The sequence below is a fragment of the Dipodomys merriami genome, unplaced genomic scaffold (assembly GCF_024711535.1).
Source record: "Dipodomys merriami isolate MVZ:Mamm:240054 unplaced genomic scaffold, mDipMer1.0.p SCAF_36, whole genome shotgun sequence".
In the NCBI taxonomy this organism is placed as follows: Eukaryota; Metazoa; Chordata; class Mammalia; order Rodentia; family Heteromyidae; genus Dipodomys; species Dipodomys merriami.
Window position 1 is genome coordinate 12,829,677 of NW_027205159.1, and position 16,337 is coordinate 12,846,013.

At 39.7% G+C, this 16,337-nt stretch overlaps 1 gene segment (V, D, J or C); it reads left to right on the forward strand.

Moving 5' to 3' along the window:
• The first annotated feature begins 13,379 nt into the window (after positions 1 to 13,379).
• Positions 13,380 to 13,897, forward strand: LOC138804268 (immunoglobulin kappa variable 1-39-like). The segment is given in 2 exon segments: positions 13,380 to 13,451; positions 13,575 to 13,897. Coding segments are annotated over 2 exon segments (372 nt in total).
• The last annotated feature ends 2,440 nt before the right edge of the window (positions 13,898 to 16,337 follow it).

Genomic DNA, 16,337 nt, shown 5'->3' on the forward strand with positions numbered 1-16,337 from the left:
TCACAGGCTCAGATTCTCAGCCTTTCTCCTCTAGCTCTTTCATAAGAGAAACACTTTCTCTTCTTTATGGAATTAAGTCCTCAGAATCTTCATCAAATAGTACATTTTCAAAAGGGATTGATATTCTTAATCCTATGAAAATATGATGCAATTGACTTGTCATCCTTATTTCCACCCATAATCAGACAGAAGAAACAATACTCATGCTGTCTCCAGGTTTCCTGCCTACGGCTGGAGGACACAAAGCCACCATCCACTTCAAAGCCAGCACAGACATCAATTATGACATGCATTGGTACCAACAGAAACCAGGAGAAGCTGCCAACCCCATCATTAAATATACTATTACTGTTGTTTCTAGGGACACATGCTGGTTCAGTGGTGGTGGGTATGGGACAGAGTTTACCCTGACAATGAATGACATGAAGTCTGAAATGCTGTATATTATTTCTCTCAGTAGGATGGAACTTTACCTTATACAGTGATGCACTTTGCTGCAAGAAACCTGACTAATGCTCTCAATGAGACTGCCTCAGTTGCTCCTGAAGATGTTTCATAGGGGAACTAGGCCTGCTGCGGTGTTTGCTTCATGCACAAGAGAATTCACTTCTCTTTCCTGTTCTGTAGTTTCTACTGCCCACCTCCTCCCATGCTGTTCTTGACAAATTTGAGTGGCAGGTTAAAATAGCTTTTTCCACATTCTCTGAGTCAAAGATCAATCTCCAAAGCAGAGGTCAATTCATGTAGCAAAGTCCCTGGCTTTTACCTCATATGTGATTTCCACCTCCAAGAAGAAATCAAAGACCAGAATGGACCTAGTTAATATTCTAAATAATATTAATAAAGGCAATTATTGATCTTGCTCCAATCTTCTATACTCTTATGACCATATTCCAATGCCCTGGGCAAAACACATGATAGGTCCTTCTTGCATTCTCAAAATTTGTCCTTCATGGATTTTTCCTTGATTTTTTTATTATAATGGCCATTAATCAATAAAATATCTATCTCTGTCTCTCTACTACTTTATGACTTCATTCATTTTAGTTAAATTTATTTAGATAGTCCCATAGTTGAAGGCTTCCTCTTCTAATCTGGTATATACTATTTGCTTGAATTGGTGGGACAAGAAGAATACATAATGGTTCCCGTGTCTTCCCTCTTCAGGCTTGAGGTTGCGGCTTTCAGACTGTACTCCTATAGCCATCACCTTTACAAGGTCCAGATGTGATGGTCTCACCTGTGACTCTTCCTGGTTTGTAGGTGATGGCTATCAGTGTCCCAACCGTTAACTACTTAATTTGAAATACACATTCATAACATTTTCTAAATATGTTATAATAGTTCAATATTTAATATTTTATAGATATTTATCAGATAAATAATTTATAGTATTACATCCCAGTCAGTAGCTACTCTTTTTATTTTCTTTACATTGTCTTGGAAGTAGATATGTTTGAATTTCTCCTTTCTTTCTTTCTTTCTTTCTTTCTTTCTTTCTTTCTTTCTTTCTTTCTTTCTTTCTTTCTTTCTTTCTTTCTTTCTTTCTTTCTTTCTTTCTTTGTTTTTGGTTGGTTGTGGGCCTTGAACCTGGGCTTAGGCACTGTCCCTGAGTTTTCAGCTCAAGGCTAGAGCTCTACCACTTGAGCCACAGCACCAATTCTGGTTTTCTAATAGTTATTTGGAGTTAAGAATCTCATGGACTTTCCGGCCCAGGTTGGCTTTGAACTGTGATTTTCAGATCTCAGCCTCCTGAGTAGATAGGATAACAGAAATGAGCCACTGGCACCTGGCTAAATGTTTGAATTTCTATAAACTTCATTATGTCATTGCTTCTACACAGATTCATCTTATAATGCATCCAGTATCTTTCTTTAGCTTACAGACAGAATAGTTCTCTCTTTAGCTTTCTCTTTTGAAAATTTTTATTGTCATTATAAAGGTGATGTACAGAGAGGTTACTGTGTTATGTCATGTAATATATACATTTATTTTTGGATGTCACCTCTTCCCTCATTTTCTCCCAGTTTTTCCTGCTTGTCCACACCCATAGGATGTATAGTTAGTTCTCAATATAGTTTCAAATGAGTACCACTGCTGCTTTTGTTCATCCTATGTCCCTCCATTTTTGAGTTCCTGCTTAGCAATAGCAATAGTCATAAGACAATATGTTGGAAATGAACTTCAAAACTGGTGTGGAGGGAGGGATGGGAGGGAAGGGAGAGTGGGAGAAAAACAAGGGAGGGAGTAACTGAAAGGATCTGTCATATCCATCCCAGGGGACCACACAGAGGCAGGCAGGCACAGGAGGTTTATTAGAGGAGCCATATTTTCTCCAGAGAGAAAGTGCATGGAGACCTCTGCTATCTAGGTAGGAACAAGGGCTGAGGGAAGGAAGTAAGGTAGATGGGAGTTCAGGTGAGTCTGGGCAGAGAGAGGGAAGGCCCAGCAGGTCTGGGTGGAGCTGAGGTGGGCATAATGTTTACATTCCCCACTCTGTTGTTTAATAAAAATAGGGGTACCAGGCCAGGGGTATGGGCGAAGGTGATTTCTTTTGGAGCTACTTCCTGCTGTAAGTAGTCAGGGTTCCCTGTTTTGTTGCTCGGCTGGGTACCGTCCAAGAAGCATCTGCTTGACAGTGGTTGGTAAAGGCCCTCCTTTTTCCATGAGAATAGTTGTCTAAAATGCAAGACAATTTATAAAAGGCAAAATTGCTGTTAAGGAAACAATTGCTGTTAGCAGCCCAAAAAAGGAGTATGCCATGGAAGGAGTTATTCCCAGAAGGAGCTATCAAAGACCTGAAATTGCTGTTTCTGTCTCAGATTGGAGACACAGCATTCCCAGCATCCTGGAAGAGGGGGAGTAATCTTTTAACCTGAAAAAGAGGTAGCCGAATTATTTAAAGGTACCAGAGCCAACGGGTATCTTGGATTCTTTTGCCTACTTCCTGCTGCCCTGGGGCCATCAAGGAATATCTGGAGTTGGGGTCCTTTGGGGTTTAGGGCTGCTCTGGGCAAGGCAGGGCAGTGTAAATGATGTCTCTGGTTGCCTGTAGGAACAGGATGGCCTTGACTTGTTCCCAGGTGGTATCTAGGGTGGGAGATGTTATCTTGTTGAAAGAGACTTTTGGAAACATCAGGCAAAAAGCTGACAAGGTGACAAGGTCAGTTAATATGAATGGCACAGGAGAACACACATTGGCCCTGGGCCAGAAATGTGCCATTTGGAGTATAAGCCCGGTTGCAGCCCATTACAGGGAGGGAGGAATAACTGGACTCGGGGCAAGGAAGGCAGGAAGGGGGTGTCCAGGTTCTTTTGTGTAACTGGGTAAAGGAGAGCATTATGCACTGATTGGGAATACCAGTCAGAGGTTACAATAAATACAAATAGCAGGTGACAAAGGTAAGACTGTTAACTTTCTATCCAGTTAGAAGGTAGACAGGTATGGACATTAGGTGGGCAAACAACTATTTCTCTTGATCTCCCAGTGCTGATTAATTTTGAAAAGGTGAATATAAAGTGAGCCCATTTAGGATGTCATTTCCTCTTATTCCTCTCCATGGTTTTCCATTGTCAGAACTGACTTTGTCCTGGTGGCTATCTCAGGATCCATTGCTGGGATAGCTTGTCCCAGTTAAAAAAAAAAAAAAAAAAAAGACTACCTGCGGCCAGGCACTGGTGGCTCACACCTTTAATCCCAGCTACTCAGGAGGCTGAGATCTGAGATCTGAGGATTGCAGCTCAAAGCCAGCCCAGACAGGAAAGTCCATGAGATTCTTATCTCCAATTAACCACCAATAAAACTGGACAGTTCCCAGGCTGAATTTAAGTACCACAACCAACAAAAAAGAACTAATTGCAAACAGTACATTATAAAAAAAGAGAAACAAAAAAACAACAAATATTCTAGCTTCCACCTTATAAAGATCATTTTGATTAGCACCATTTATATGGTCATATGAACATACCTATGGGGCTATTGTGAGCCTCTGGTAGAATTGTGAGGGATATAGCTGTTAATTCTTTCAAATAAACCTAGAAATCCTTCCATTTCTTCTGGGTTTTCCTATAGAGTTGAAAAGTTATTTAAAGTGTATTATCATCTTTTATGTGCTTTATTTTCTTCATTTTAGTATACGTCTATATATTTCTGTATATTTGTATGCATAGGTAGATAGGTGACAGCCTACACAGTTATCCCTCGTGTTCCACTTGATCATATATCATCCCTATGTATGTATAATGGTATGCATGTCTTTATTTATTTCTTTACAACCCATTCTATCACTGGCTGCTAATAATGATGGTATACCACATAAAGGAAATTAGGGACTCAGATAAAAGTGGAAATCTCTTTGTCTTTAATATTATCCACATATAGCAAATGTCACAAAATCCTTAATTTCTTGTGGTTTCTGAACATGTAGAGTATCTTATATAAAATCTTTGAAATAAAAGAATGTCCTAACACAGAAAGAAACACAGATCTACAGTTAACAGAGCAGTCAACTTGGTCTCTGTTTGGCCTCCAGAGACAAACACATTTTCTTTGTCTTTTTTCCATATATATTAGATTTTTTTATTGTGAAAATACTGTACAGATGGGTTACAATTACATGGGCAAGATAATGAGTACATTTCTTACCAAGCATTGTAGCCTCCTCCTTTGATTCCCCTTCCCATCCCTTCCCAACCTTTCCCCCCTACCCAATCCTCCACCCATCCCCCCACCCCGCATCAAAGTTGTAGAGTTCGGCATCAAAGTTGTAAAGTTCATTTTTGACATCTCATTGTTGCAATGGGTCCACCTGTATTCCTATTTAAATGATTTGTTTTTCCCCTTCCCCTCCACAAATTATACCAACATCAAATACAGTGAAATCAGGGGTTATACTGTTGGGGAGGGACATCCAAAGCAACAAAGAAATAATCTTACAAATGTGTTAGAAACAATAGCATGAAAGGAAAAACATTTGAATACATATCTTAGGGTTCATTTCCCTAACATCACCTTATCTGACCTTTTCTGCTTGACTCAGACATATACTAGATTATAATAGTTTTTTTTATATAAGAAAAGATATTCAGTTATGTGCTGATGGCTCATGCCTGTTATCCTAAACTTAGGAGGCTGAGATCTGAGGATCATGGTTTGAAGCCAGACCAGTCAGGAAACCCCATGAGACTCTTTTTTTTTTTTTGGTCTGGTTGTGGGGCCTGAAGTCTGGGCCTGGGTGCTGTCCCTTAGCTCTTCATCTCAAGGCTAGTGCTCTACCAATTGAGTCACAGTGCCACTTCCAGCTTTTTTCTTCTTTGCTTATGCGGTGCTGAGGAATCGAACCCAGGGCCTCATGCATGCAAGGCAAGCGCTCTACCACTGAGCCACCTTTCCAGCTCAGCCAATGAGACTCTTATCTCCAAGCAAAAAGCTAGAAGTAGAGCTGTGGCTCAAGTGCTAGAGTGCTAGTCTTGAGCACAAAATCTCAGGAGTTCAAGCCGCAGGACTCACACCCAGAAAACAAAACCAAGAAAAAGGAAAAGAAATTTAGTTCATATTCGTCTCCTTGGAGCCTCTTCTTTCCCACAACACAAAGTTGTAGTCCACTTTTATCTGTGTTATAATTCTTAATACATGGGAAGCAGAAGATTTACATCATCTTTAAAAAGCTGCAAAACAATATGGTTTAATGTAGCCCCAGTGCTCAAAATATAAAAATCATAGGGATGGTTGGTCCAGTGCCAACAATACAGAAAGCCAGTTATAAGAGGCTACATACGTAGGAAGTAAATCACAAAATGATTATGCCATATGTAAATCTAAAAACTGGATTGTCCCAGAACTCAAATGCAGCTGTGCCAGAAACAGGAAATAGTCACATGCATTTCTCTAAGTATGTAGGAAGACTTTGAATAGTGTGATGTTACACAAAAATTAATCCAAGGTTCTATGTAGCCTTTGTTTAAGTCCAAGATAAATACTATACAACACAGAGAAACTCTTCAGTAGGATAGACCAACTGCTTTGATTTTTGTACTGTTGGTAGCTGTTTTGGAATGCAAATTTAAGAGCCCAACTCAAACTAATTCAAACTAAAACAGAATTCTTTTTCTTTCTTTCTTTTTTTTTTGTCGGTCGTGGGACCTGAGCTCTGGACCTGGGCACTGTGCCTCAGCTCTTCAGCTCAAGGCTAGTGCTCTACCACTTGAGCCACAGTGCCATTTCCAGCCTTTTCTGCTTATGTGGTGCTGAGACAAGCATGCAAGACAAGCACTCTACCACTGCCACCTTCCCAGCCCAGGATTATCAATTTTCAATGACAATAAATCCATGACTGATGCTTCAGGGTTCTCTTATATCCTCCACTTTTACTTGCTGTTTTTTCCTGATGGACAAACACATTTTCTAGAGACAAATGTATCCTGCTGTGGCATGGTCATGAACACCTGGGGAAACAGCTCTTGCTGAGTTACTGACATTCAGAAGCTTGCAGCTCTTCTAGCTCTTTCTAGTCCATGGTGATTTGTATGTGCCCAGGGCACAGCCCACAGCCCTCAGGACTTCATAACAGTCTGTTCACACTCTGTGCAGCAGTCAATCTCAGTCAGCACACAGCATGGACATGAGGGCCCCTGCTCAGTTCTTGGGACTCAGCTGCTCTGGATCCCAGGTAAGGAAGAACTATGCTGGGCTTTAACACAGCCCAGTGTGATCCAGGATTCTTTACTCTTCAGGAAGCCCTCTGATAACTTGATTAATAGTGTGGATATTTGTTTTCATGTTTCCACAAAGGAGCCAGGTGTGAAATCCAGACAGCCCAGTCTCTATCCTCACTGTCGCTGTCTCTAGGAGACACCGCCACCTTCACTTGCAGGGCTAGTGAGAGCATCGATTACAGTTTAGCCTGGTACCAGCAGAAACCAGGAAAAGCTGCAAAACTCCTGACCTATGCTACAGATACTTTGTTGTCTGGAGTTCTATCAAGGTTCAGTGGTGATGGATATGGGCCAGAGTTTACTCTCACCATCAGCAACCTGCAGCCTGAAGATGTTGCCACTTATTACTGTCAACAAGGTTACATTGCTCCTCCCACAGTGATACAAGCCATAATATAGAACTCCCAGGGAAGCAGAAGTGAGAGCCTGGGCTGCCCGCACAGCTGCTTCTCTTGGTGCTTTCCCCTGCTGAGAGTGCTTCTCACAGGAATCCAGGCTTAGAAAGTTACTGCAAGGTTTTGGTAGAAGAAAAAAGATTTTTCAATATCATATTTTTCTTTCTTTTGCTTATCCAACAGGACACAAATTATGTTTGCTCTCCTGATTAAAAAAAATCAAACAATGTAGTAGTCCTAAGGATTCCAAATTATGGGATCAAAGTGTATTTAAACATCAAAATAAAAATATAGAGATTTAAAGGATCATTTAAACTAGTGATAGGATCATTATTTTATCCTGGGGTGGGGGATCTATGCCAGGATAGTGACATGGGTTTGTGGCTGACTTCACCTGTGGTCCACAAACGTGCTCATTTAAGATGTAGATTATTGTACTATCAACAAGAGAGCTTAACTATCAGTCTGAAAGACCTGATTTAAGCCATCCAGTGACTTCTGCACAAGTGAAAACAAGGTGTGAAGGTATGCTCTGTAGCCCCACAGCTGCTCATGTGTAATTTGCCAATGATGGGAGACGGAATTCTTATCCTCCAGGATGAGCATTCATGGATTCCATCTGTTAGACTGAGGAAATTTCCAAAAGCAGCATTAACTTGTACTTCTGTGAAACTTGTCAACCAAACAGCGAGAGTAAGGTCGGTAATTTTTAGAGGTTCCCTTTGCCTTGGAAAATCCCCACTCTTTGCTCTTCTTGTTTGGTGTTTTGTTTTTTAACTTTATTTTTATTGTCAATGTGATCTACAGAGGGCTTACAGTTACACACGTATGGTAGTATGTACATTTCTTGTTGAACATTGTTGCCCTGCCCTTCATTTTCCTCCCATTCTCCCCACCCAAATTATATATTCTGTTGTATGAAACAAAACAATAACCCAACCATAATAATTTGGTAGTAAATAAGTAACTGGTGAAAAATCATCAATCTGTCTCACAGTGTTTGTGCAGAACCGTGCACTCCCCTCTCATTATTGGAGAATCCATGGGGATGATGGAAGGACCTAGACTCCATAACGCCTGCCCGCTATCCATGGAGAACTGGCTTTCACTTCCTGAAGGTCCAGTCAGTGCCTACTACACAATTATGGAAGAATTACTTTAATTGGTCCTGGGCCTGGGCACTGTCCCTCAGTTCTTCAGCTCCAGGCTAGCACTCTACCATTTGAGCCACAGCGCCACTTCCAGCTTTTTTCTTTTTGCTTATGTGGTGCTGAGGAATTGAACCCAGGGCCTCAGTCATGCAAGGCAAGCACTTTACCACTGAGCCACCTTCCCAGACCATTCTCTGTGGTTCATCACATTTGGATTTCAGCATATTCTCTGGGGCCCCAGACAGTTCCTGTGGTAGCAAGTTAAAAAAATAACTATCTGCAGCATTGTTTCTGAGCATGAAAGAACACAGTACTGTCTGCTCATTGGACTCAACGACTGTCCCAGTGCTACAGTTTTGAATATGAAACTACCTGCTTGGGTAGCCCAGCTGTAAACTTGTCCCTTCAGTGTGGAACAAGCAGGGGATATTCCCTAGTTCTGTGTCAGAGAAATATGTCAAGGAATTCATCTGTCCAAATTAGTAAGAAACCATGAGACAACCAGTTTGTATGTGTCTCCTGGGGTGGCACAGCATCTTAATTATGGTTAAACCTTTAGGGGAAGGGAGCAGTGAGACTTGATGCTTGGAGAGCTGACTGGAAACCTCATCCTCAGTTTCTCTATTTTGTTTGTACAGTGTAAGTGTAACAATTGAGGCTGAATTTGTGGCAAGAATACTAGAGCAGTTTGACTGATCACTAGTGATTTAGCATTGTGGTATCTAGTGTTACAGTATATCACTTGGTAGTATGAAGAAACTTCTTTTTTCCTCGACTATTGCCTTCTGCTTTTACTTACTATGTATTCCTTCACAGTCCAAAGGCACACATAGGGGAGCATGATCCTAAAGGAGAAGCAAAGAAGGACATGAAAATGAATACTCAGTTGTAATTACTTACAGTTTATCCACAGTTAAAATGAATAAATGTTATTCAACACCATTAAAAATACAATGTAAAACTATATATATATCCTGGAGAAATCTCATTAAAAACAGTTTAATATAAACCACTATCATTTCCCTTCCATTTCCTTCTCTTCCTATCTTTCCTTCTTCCTTCCTTTCTTTAATGTGTGACTGTATAGGTTTGTGATGTCTGTGTGTGTGCATGTGTAAGGTGAGGGGGAGAGAGTACTCTGGAACTGATAATCTAATTCTGGGAGTCATGCATGTTAGACTTATAGTCTATCACAGATCTATATGAAAATAAATATAATTTTGCAATTACACAGTTGAGCTTGAGTTTTATTGTTTTTTTCAATTCTTAAGGAAAAGATCAGTTTATAAATGGAAATAAAATGATCCCATACATGCTGAAAATAAATTTAAAAAAATCCAAAATTGTGATGAAGGTCAAAGCACATTTTACCATACTGGATGCTGATAGTGAATGCTTTCCATGTTAAAGTAATTCATGAGTCACTCAATGAACTCTAAATAGATCCATTCACTATGCTATCATAATCTGGGAGGTGGACACCTGTGAAACCTAGCACCAGGAAGCAAACCTGGCATCAGAATGAGACTCAATCTTAACACATAAAATGCAAAACAATCTGAGTTCAAAGTGAGAACATATATCAATATACAAAACACAAAAATCACTGTAGAATTTTGATGATTCAGAAACATATATTAATTATGCTATCATAGAAGTAATAAGAAAAAGCTAGACTGAACAAAATGCTTTTATTTAAGAAATTAATCATGAATTCAAAATTTTCCATACTAATATATCCTATAATGAGTACAATAAAAGTTCTTTTTTCCCAGTTTAACAGTCCTATGAAAACCATTTTTTGTGGAGAGGATCTTGGCAGCAGCAAAATACTAATTCAACATATGGCAGTTTGCCTATATGAATGGGGACCTATTAAAACACTTTCAAGCAAAGGAAGGATAAGATAGCACATGAGCTCTATTCTACCCTACTTGAAAACAGAACAAGGGTGCCTCAATTAGAAATTAAGGAGGCAAATCTTGTCATCATTTCACGTCAGTGTTGCAGATATGGACCTAAAAGAGGAATGTGATCATTCACAGTGTTACACCTCATGGCACAACATCTGTGGTCATTGATTCACATGCCTGGTGACCTTAAGTGCTTTCACGTGACAAGTGACCCAGCAGCTATGCCTATCTGAATCTGCTCTCACAGGTTTGTGAGACAGGAGAGCTCTAGATCAGGAGACCTCATCTTTCATCCCACCCTGACGTTATACCCTAGAGTTCCTCCAGGAACACTGTCTGAAACTACACTATTAACACTTTGAATATATCTTAATAGCCCATTCATAAGTGTCTTGTGACTAACATGTTTTCTGAATTTAAGGTTGCCTATTAAAATTTAATCTTGAAATAGATGTCTGAATGACTGGGAAGGGGATTTTTTTATTGTAAAGATACTTTATAGAGGGGTTACAGTTACATGAGTAAGGTAATGTAATGAGTACATTTCCTATCGAGCATTGTTACCGCCTCCTTTGTTTTCCCCTACTACTCTTTCTTTCCTCCCTATCTCCTCAACTCCTTCTGCCCCCATACCTGAAGTTGTAAAGTTTATTTTCAGCATAGAGTCTTGTACATCTCATTGTTACAATGGGCTAACCTGTAGTCTTATTTCAGCATTTTGTTATTTCCCTTCCCTCCCCAAATTAGAAAAATGTGTATATAAGATGTAGGGCACCAGAATCAAATACAGTGAAAACAGGGGCTATCCCAGGGTGAAGAACATACAAAAGAAACAAAAATTCACATGGTACATTAAAAACAACAGCAACAAAGAAAAAAAGTCTTGTGTCCCTATTTGAGGTTCATTTCACTTAGCATCATCTTATATGCGGAATTGTTTTATATTCCTTACAGATTCCATTTTAGCAATGGATGAAAAGGATCAACAATAAACACTGATGGAAGAAAAGCATCACAAGTAAAAGTGGAGTCTGTCAACTACTGAGATCTAATATCTGGCATTGTATAAGAGCTCAATGTGAGAGAAAGACTATCAGATGGCTAACAAATTCCAAAATAAACAAAAGAGCTCCTATCTTATATAACAGCAAAGTAAGAATGAGTGTCTTGCTCTGTATTTCACAGGTCTTCCCTGCTGTACATGGCAACATTAGGCCAGTGTCTCCCTACCCAGGACAAAATTAGAGATTAGGGGAATATCAGCTCAGAAATGAGATGTTACAAGTGTGTGTTTGTGTGTGTGTGTGTGTGTGTGTGTGTGAGAGAGAGAGAGAGAGAGAGAGAGAGAGAGAGAGAGAGAGAGAGAGAGAGAGAGAGAGAGAGAGAGAGAGAGAGAGAGAGAGAGAGAGAGAAAGTTGGGAAATTTGGTCAGTTCTTTTAAAAGATTGTGTTGCTCTATAAACTGGAAATCTAAGAGATTTCCTTCAAATTCTTTTTGGAAGTTTTATAAGAGAACTTGGCAGAAGCACCACAGCTTTCTTGACACCATGAAACACTAAGCCTGGTATTGAATAGTCTACCTGATTATGGTAAAGTAGACATATAGAAGGAACCTGAGTCCTTTCTGCCATCATTATGTTGTAATAGCCCACTCCTTCCCAGCCTTCGGACTTCTAAGTGTGAGTTGGTGCTGCACTATTTCTTCTGCTAGTGTATAGAGATGTATCCTCTGAAACTTGTCCCAAGTAATTCTATCTTGCTGTCATAGAGATGCTCTGCATGTCAGACTGTAACAGAGCAAGCCATCCTTCCTGTAGGTGAGCAGCTAGCTGAGAAAGCAGATTTCATGATAAAAGCAGAGACAGTCTCATTAAGAGATACCTTTTGCAAGGTGTTTTCTCTTATATCATGTCATTTGAGCCTGTGTGCTGTTTTGCCACTAGATGGAAGTCTAGGACCAGGTTTATATTATTGGGTTACATACAAATAAAATAGGAGCTCAGAACTTGGTAGGCACAGTTAAGGGATTTTAGTGTCTTTGGGTGCTTAGGGTCATCGGTAGTCATCCAGTGCTCTGTAAATTATTCCTATGAAGGTCACTCACTATAGTAAGTTATGTCCTTCCTGGCAACTCAGTCATATTATACTAATGTCCAGGTAAATCAAAATAACCTCCTAGAGTTTCTGACTACTCTTTTCCAATTTTCACTTCTCTTCCTATAGTCTAACTGTGAAACAGCCTCTTGTTTTTCTTAATATTGTCTCCTTCAAGGGCAATTAACACAGAATTAGAATTAAGAAACACAGGAAGTCTGTCCACAGACCTTAAAGGATCAATAGAGCATCTCCTTATAGAGCACAAAATCTGAACTAGTAAGAAAAACATTTTCTCTGCAGGGAAAATTCTTCTGCTTTGCTCTGACCTAGGACCACTGGGCATTTGCTCTGCTATACCATATGGAGTTTACCAGACAAAGCCATCAACCCTGGTCAGAGCTCAGGCTGTCAGTGGGTTGTGGAGTGTTTTGACCTGTGTCCACAAAGCCACTAAACATGTATGCTGCCCTGGGTGATAAAAGTCACTAGGAGAGGAGCTGTCCATGGTAAGTACTGGACACAAAGCTTCTTCATATTTGAGGGTAAGATCTAGTGTTTCTCCTGGGCTCCTGTTTCACTTTCTCCAGACCTATTCATGCCATTGTGTATCTTCAGAATGGTGAAAATCTCTGTTTCAGCAGCAGGAGCACAAGGGTGGGTTTGGGAATTCATGGGTCTAAAGGGTTTGGAGTGGGAAGGATTCTGTGGAGTTGTATAACCAGCCCTGATTTTAGTATACCAACTCAATATATCTAAATGTAATATCACATACACCAACAAACAAAATTGCATCTATGTATATTCAAAGTAGGACTACAGAATGAGCTTGAGTCTCTTCTATTGTGTCTAAGTTGAAGCCCCATCCTAATAAGTTCTTCATTCTCAGCCTTATGCTTATGGCTTTAGCTATGATCAGATTTTCTTTTGATAGGTCTGACAGAGGACTTGTTGGGTCACTGAATCTGTGCAGAGTTACTGTGATGATCCAGTTCTGTGCCTGTGCCCATCACTGCAGCTGTGCTAAGGCCCTGCTGATTTGCATGTGCCAAGAGCACAGCCCACTGCCTGAGCATTTCTAATAGCTGGTCTCAACCTGTGCAGGAGTCAGCCTCATTCAACACACAGCATAGCCATGGCAGCCCCTGCTCAGCTCCTGGGGTTCCTGCTGCTCTGTCTCCAAGGTAAAGAGGGTCAGCCTGGAGATCTATTCAGTCCAGTGTGATCAGTGCTGCCTAGCACTTCATGGAAGTCTTCTTGTATTATGATTAATACTATGGTGATTTTGTTTTGTGTTTCTCTACCAGGAGCCAGATGTGACATCCAGATGACCCAGTCTCCACCTTCACTGTCTGTTTCTGCAGGAGACAGAGTCACAATCACTTGCCATGCCAGTGAGAATAATTATGACAATTTACACTGGTACCAGCAGAAACCAGGGGAAGCTCCTAAGCTTCTGATCAGTTATGTATCAAATTTGCAACCTGGGGTTCCACCCAGGTTCAGTAGCAGTGGGTATGGGACAGAGTTCACTTTCACCATCAGCAGCCTGCAATCTGAAGATGTTGCCACTTATTACTGTCAACAAAGTACTAGTTACCCTCCCACAGTGATACAAGTCATAGCATAAACCTCTTAGGGAAGCAGAAGTGTGAGGCTCAGCTGCCCCAGCTGCTCTTCCTGGTGCCTCTTGCTGCTAGGGGTATTTCGTGGAGGAAGCCAAGTTCTGAAATTTATTGGAATAATGTTTTTGATTTGTAGCAGTGGCAAGGATTAGCACTGTACTATCACTCCAGTTTATCCCACTGTTTTTCCCAGCACAGACATGTTGATGCCTCTTCTAAGAGAAAGGAAAGATATTTCCTCTGAAGATTGTGAGTTTTGGCATCATTTACTATTAATTCAGCTACATTGAAGGCAGGCAAGTTAATAAGCACCAACTGTTTTAATACAGAGAAGCAGATTCTAAAGTTTCCATATTGAGTGATGGACAATGACATTAATAGAAATGAGATTATTTGGTGCATTCATAGGGATTAGCTGTGTTAAAGTTTAGAATGTCTAATCATGTGATCCTCTGTCATGCAGAGAGAGCCAGTGGTGAGGTAATTACATCCTCATTTGCTCTAAGCACCTTTGTAGGTAACCTGGATTTACCTTTGTTCATGTATCTGACTGCTGATTTAAATCCTTTCCTATGCCCCTCAGTCTCATAGGAATTTCAATCAATCAACTGTTCAGGAGACCGTAGGAGGGGCAATTGCTCTGGAACAAAACAAAACAAAACAGAAGGCTTCCAGAGTGATAGCACTGACAGCTAATAAATGTTCCACAGGCTAGGATAGTAACTATGGCTCAACTCTCAAATTTTTCATTTAGAGAATAACCCTAGAATATAGTTGAATGTATTTGAGCCAACATTGACTATTGATCTTTCTTTACTTCTCTTTGCATATCAGGAAATAATTGTACTTGAATACCAAAGGACTAGTTCTTTCAGGTAGCAATCTATTTGTGTGTGTGTGTGTGTGTGAGTGTGTGTGTGTGTGTGTGTGTGTGTGTGTGTGTGTGTATGTGTGTGTGTGTGTGTGTTGAAACTAATAGTATATTTGGAAAGAATTCAGACATTGTAATCTAGCCCAATCTTCATTCAGAACCTGATTCTCCTACTTATTATTTTTCTAATAGAAGTTGAATAAATTGGGCATATTATGGGCATATATATAGTCTTGTGAGAATGAAAAGAGATAATTGGCATAAAATGTCTGCAATGGTACCTAGCACATCATCAGATATATACTAATACCCTTTGTAGTTGTTTTCCTTGCATTCAAGTTCAACATTTCTAATTCCAGACAGTGTCTTTGAAAAATGGCGTTCCCTCTATCCTGTATTATATATTAAGGGATTCCCATCTACATCCCCTTAGAAATTTATCTTTTAGTCAGAATCATAGGACAATTCTTTACCGAGCTAAGAATATTATTTTAATAGAAGAAATTATGATATTACTCTTACTGCTTTTCATTTTTCCTCATTCCGTATTCCCATTTTGGAGAATGGAGTATTCATTTTAAGGGGTTCCTTAACCAAGTGTCACAAATTTGGGGACCAGAACCAATAGAAATTTCCAATCTCTTATCTCTGGATAATGGAATTCTGAAATTAATATCTCCATTCATCTCTAATCAAGAAGTTTATGTCTTAGCAGCTGTTTTAATGATGTGCCAGGAAAAATCTCAATCATTGCTGTAAAAACAGAGACATGAAAACATTGGGTTCAATGCTTGCTATTCCAGCTTGTGGAATCTAATTTAACTGTGAAATTCATAGTTGTGATCACACCACAAAAAAACAGGGATTGGGGGATAATATGGCAAGAAAAGAAATAGAAACTCTGACAATCCCAGCTTTTAAATGAAAAGAAAGTGTAAAAGTGTACAGGTTAGGATAATTTTAAAATAATCACAAATTAATACAATTCTTTCTTAATCATTCTGTCACACTATTTGGGTGGAATTGTATTTGTTTATTTTAATTGTTTATTTTTTATTATGATAATACCATACAGAATAGTTACAATTACATGGGCAAGATAATGAGTACATATCTTATCAAGCATTGTTGCTTAGTCTGTTATTTTTCCTTCCTATCCCTTCCCATATCCAGCCCCCCACACCCATATCCACCCTTCTTCCTCCCTTCCCCCCTCCCCCCTTTCCCCACCAAAGTTGTAAAGTTTTTCTACATAACCACCTGTATATCTCATTGTTGCAATGGGTTCACCAGTATCCTTATTTAAACAATTTGTTTTTTTCCCTTCCCCTCCAACATCAAATACAGTGAAAGCAGGAGTTATATTGTGGGGGAGGGCCATACAAAGCAACAAAGGAATCATCTTATAAATATGTTAGAAACAATCCCATGAAAGTAAAATACATTTGAATACTTATCTTGGTGTTCATTTCACCTAACATCAACATATCTGACGTTTTCTGCTTGACTCACACTAGTTATTACAAGTAAGGGAAACCATGGGGCCTATGTTTCTTTGGGTCTGGCTTACTTCA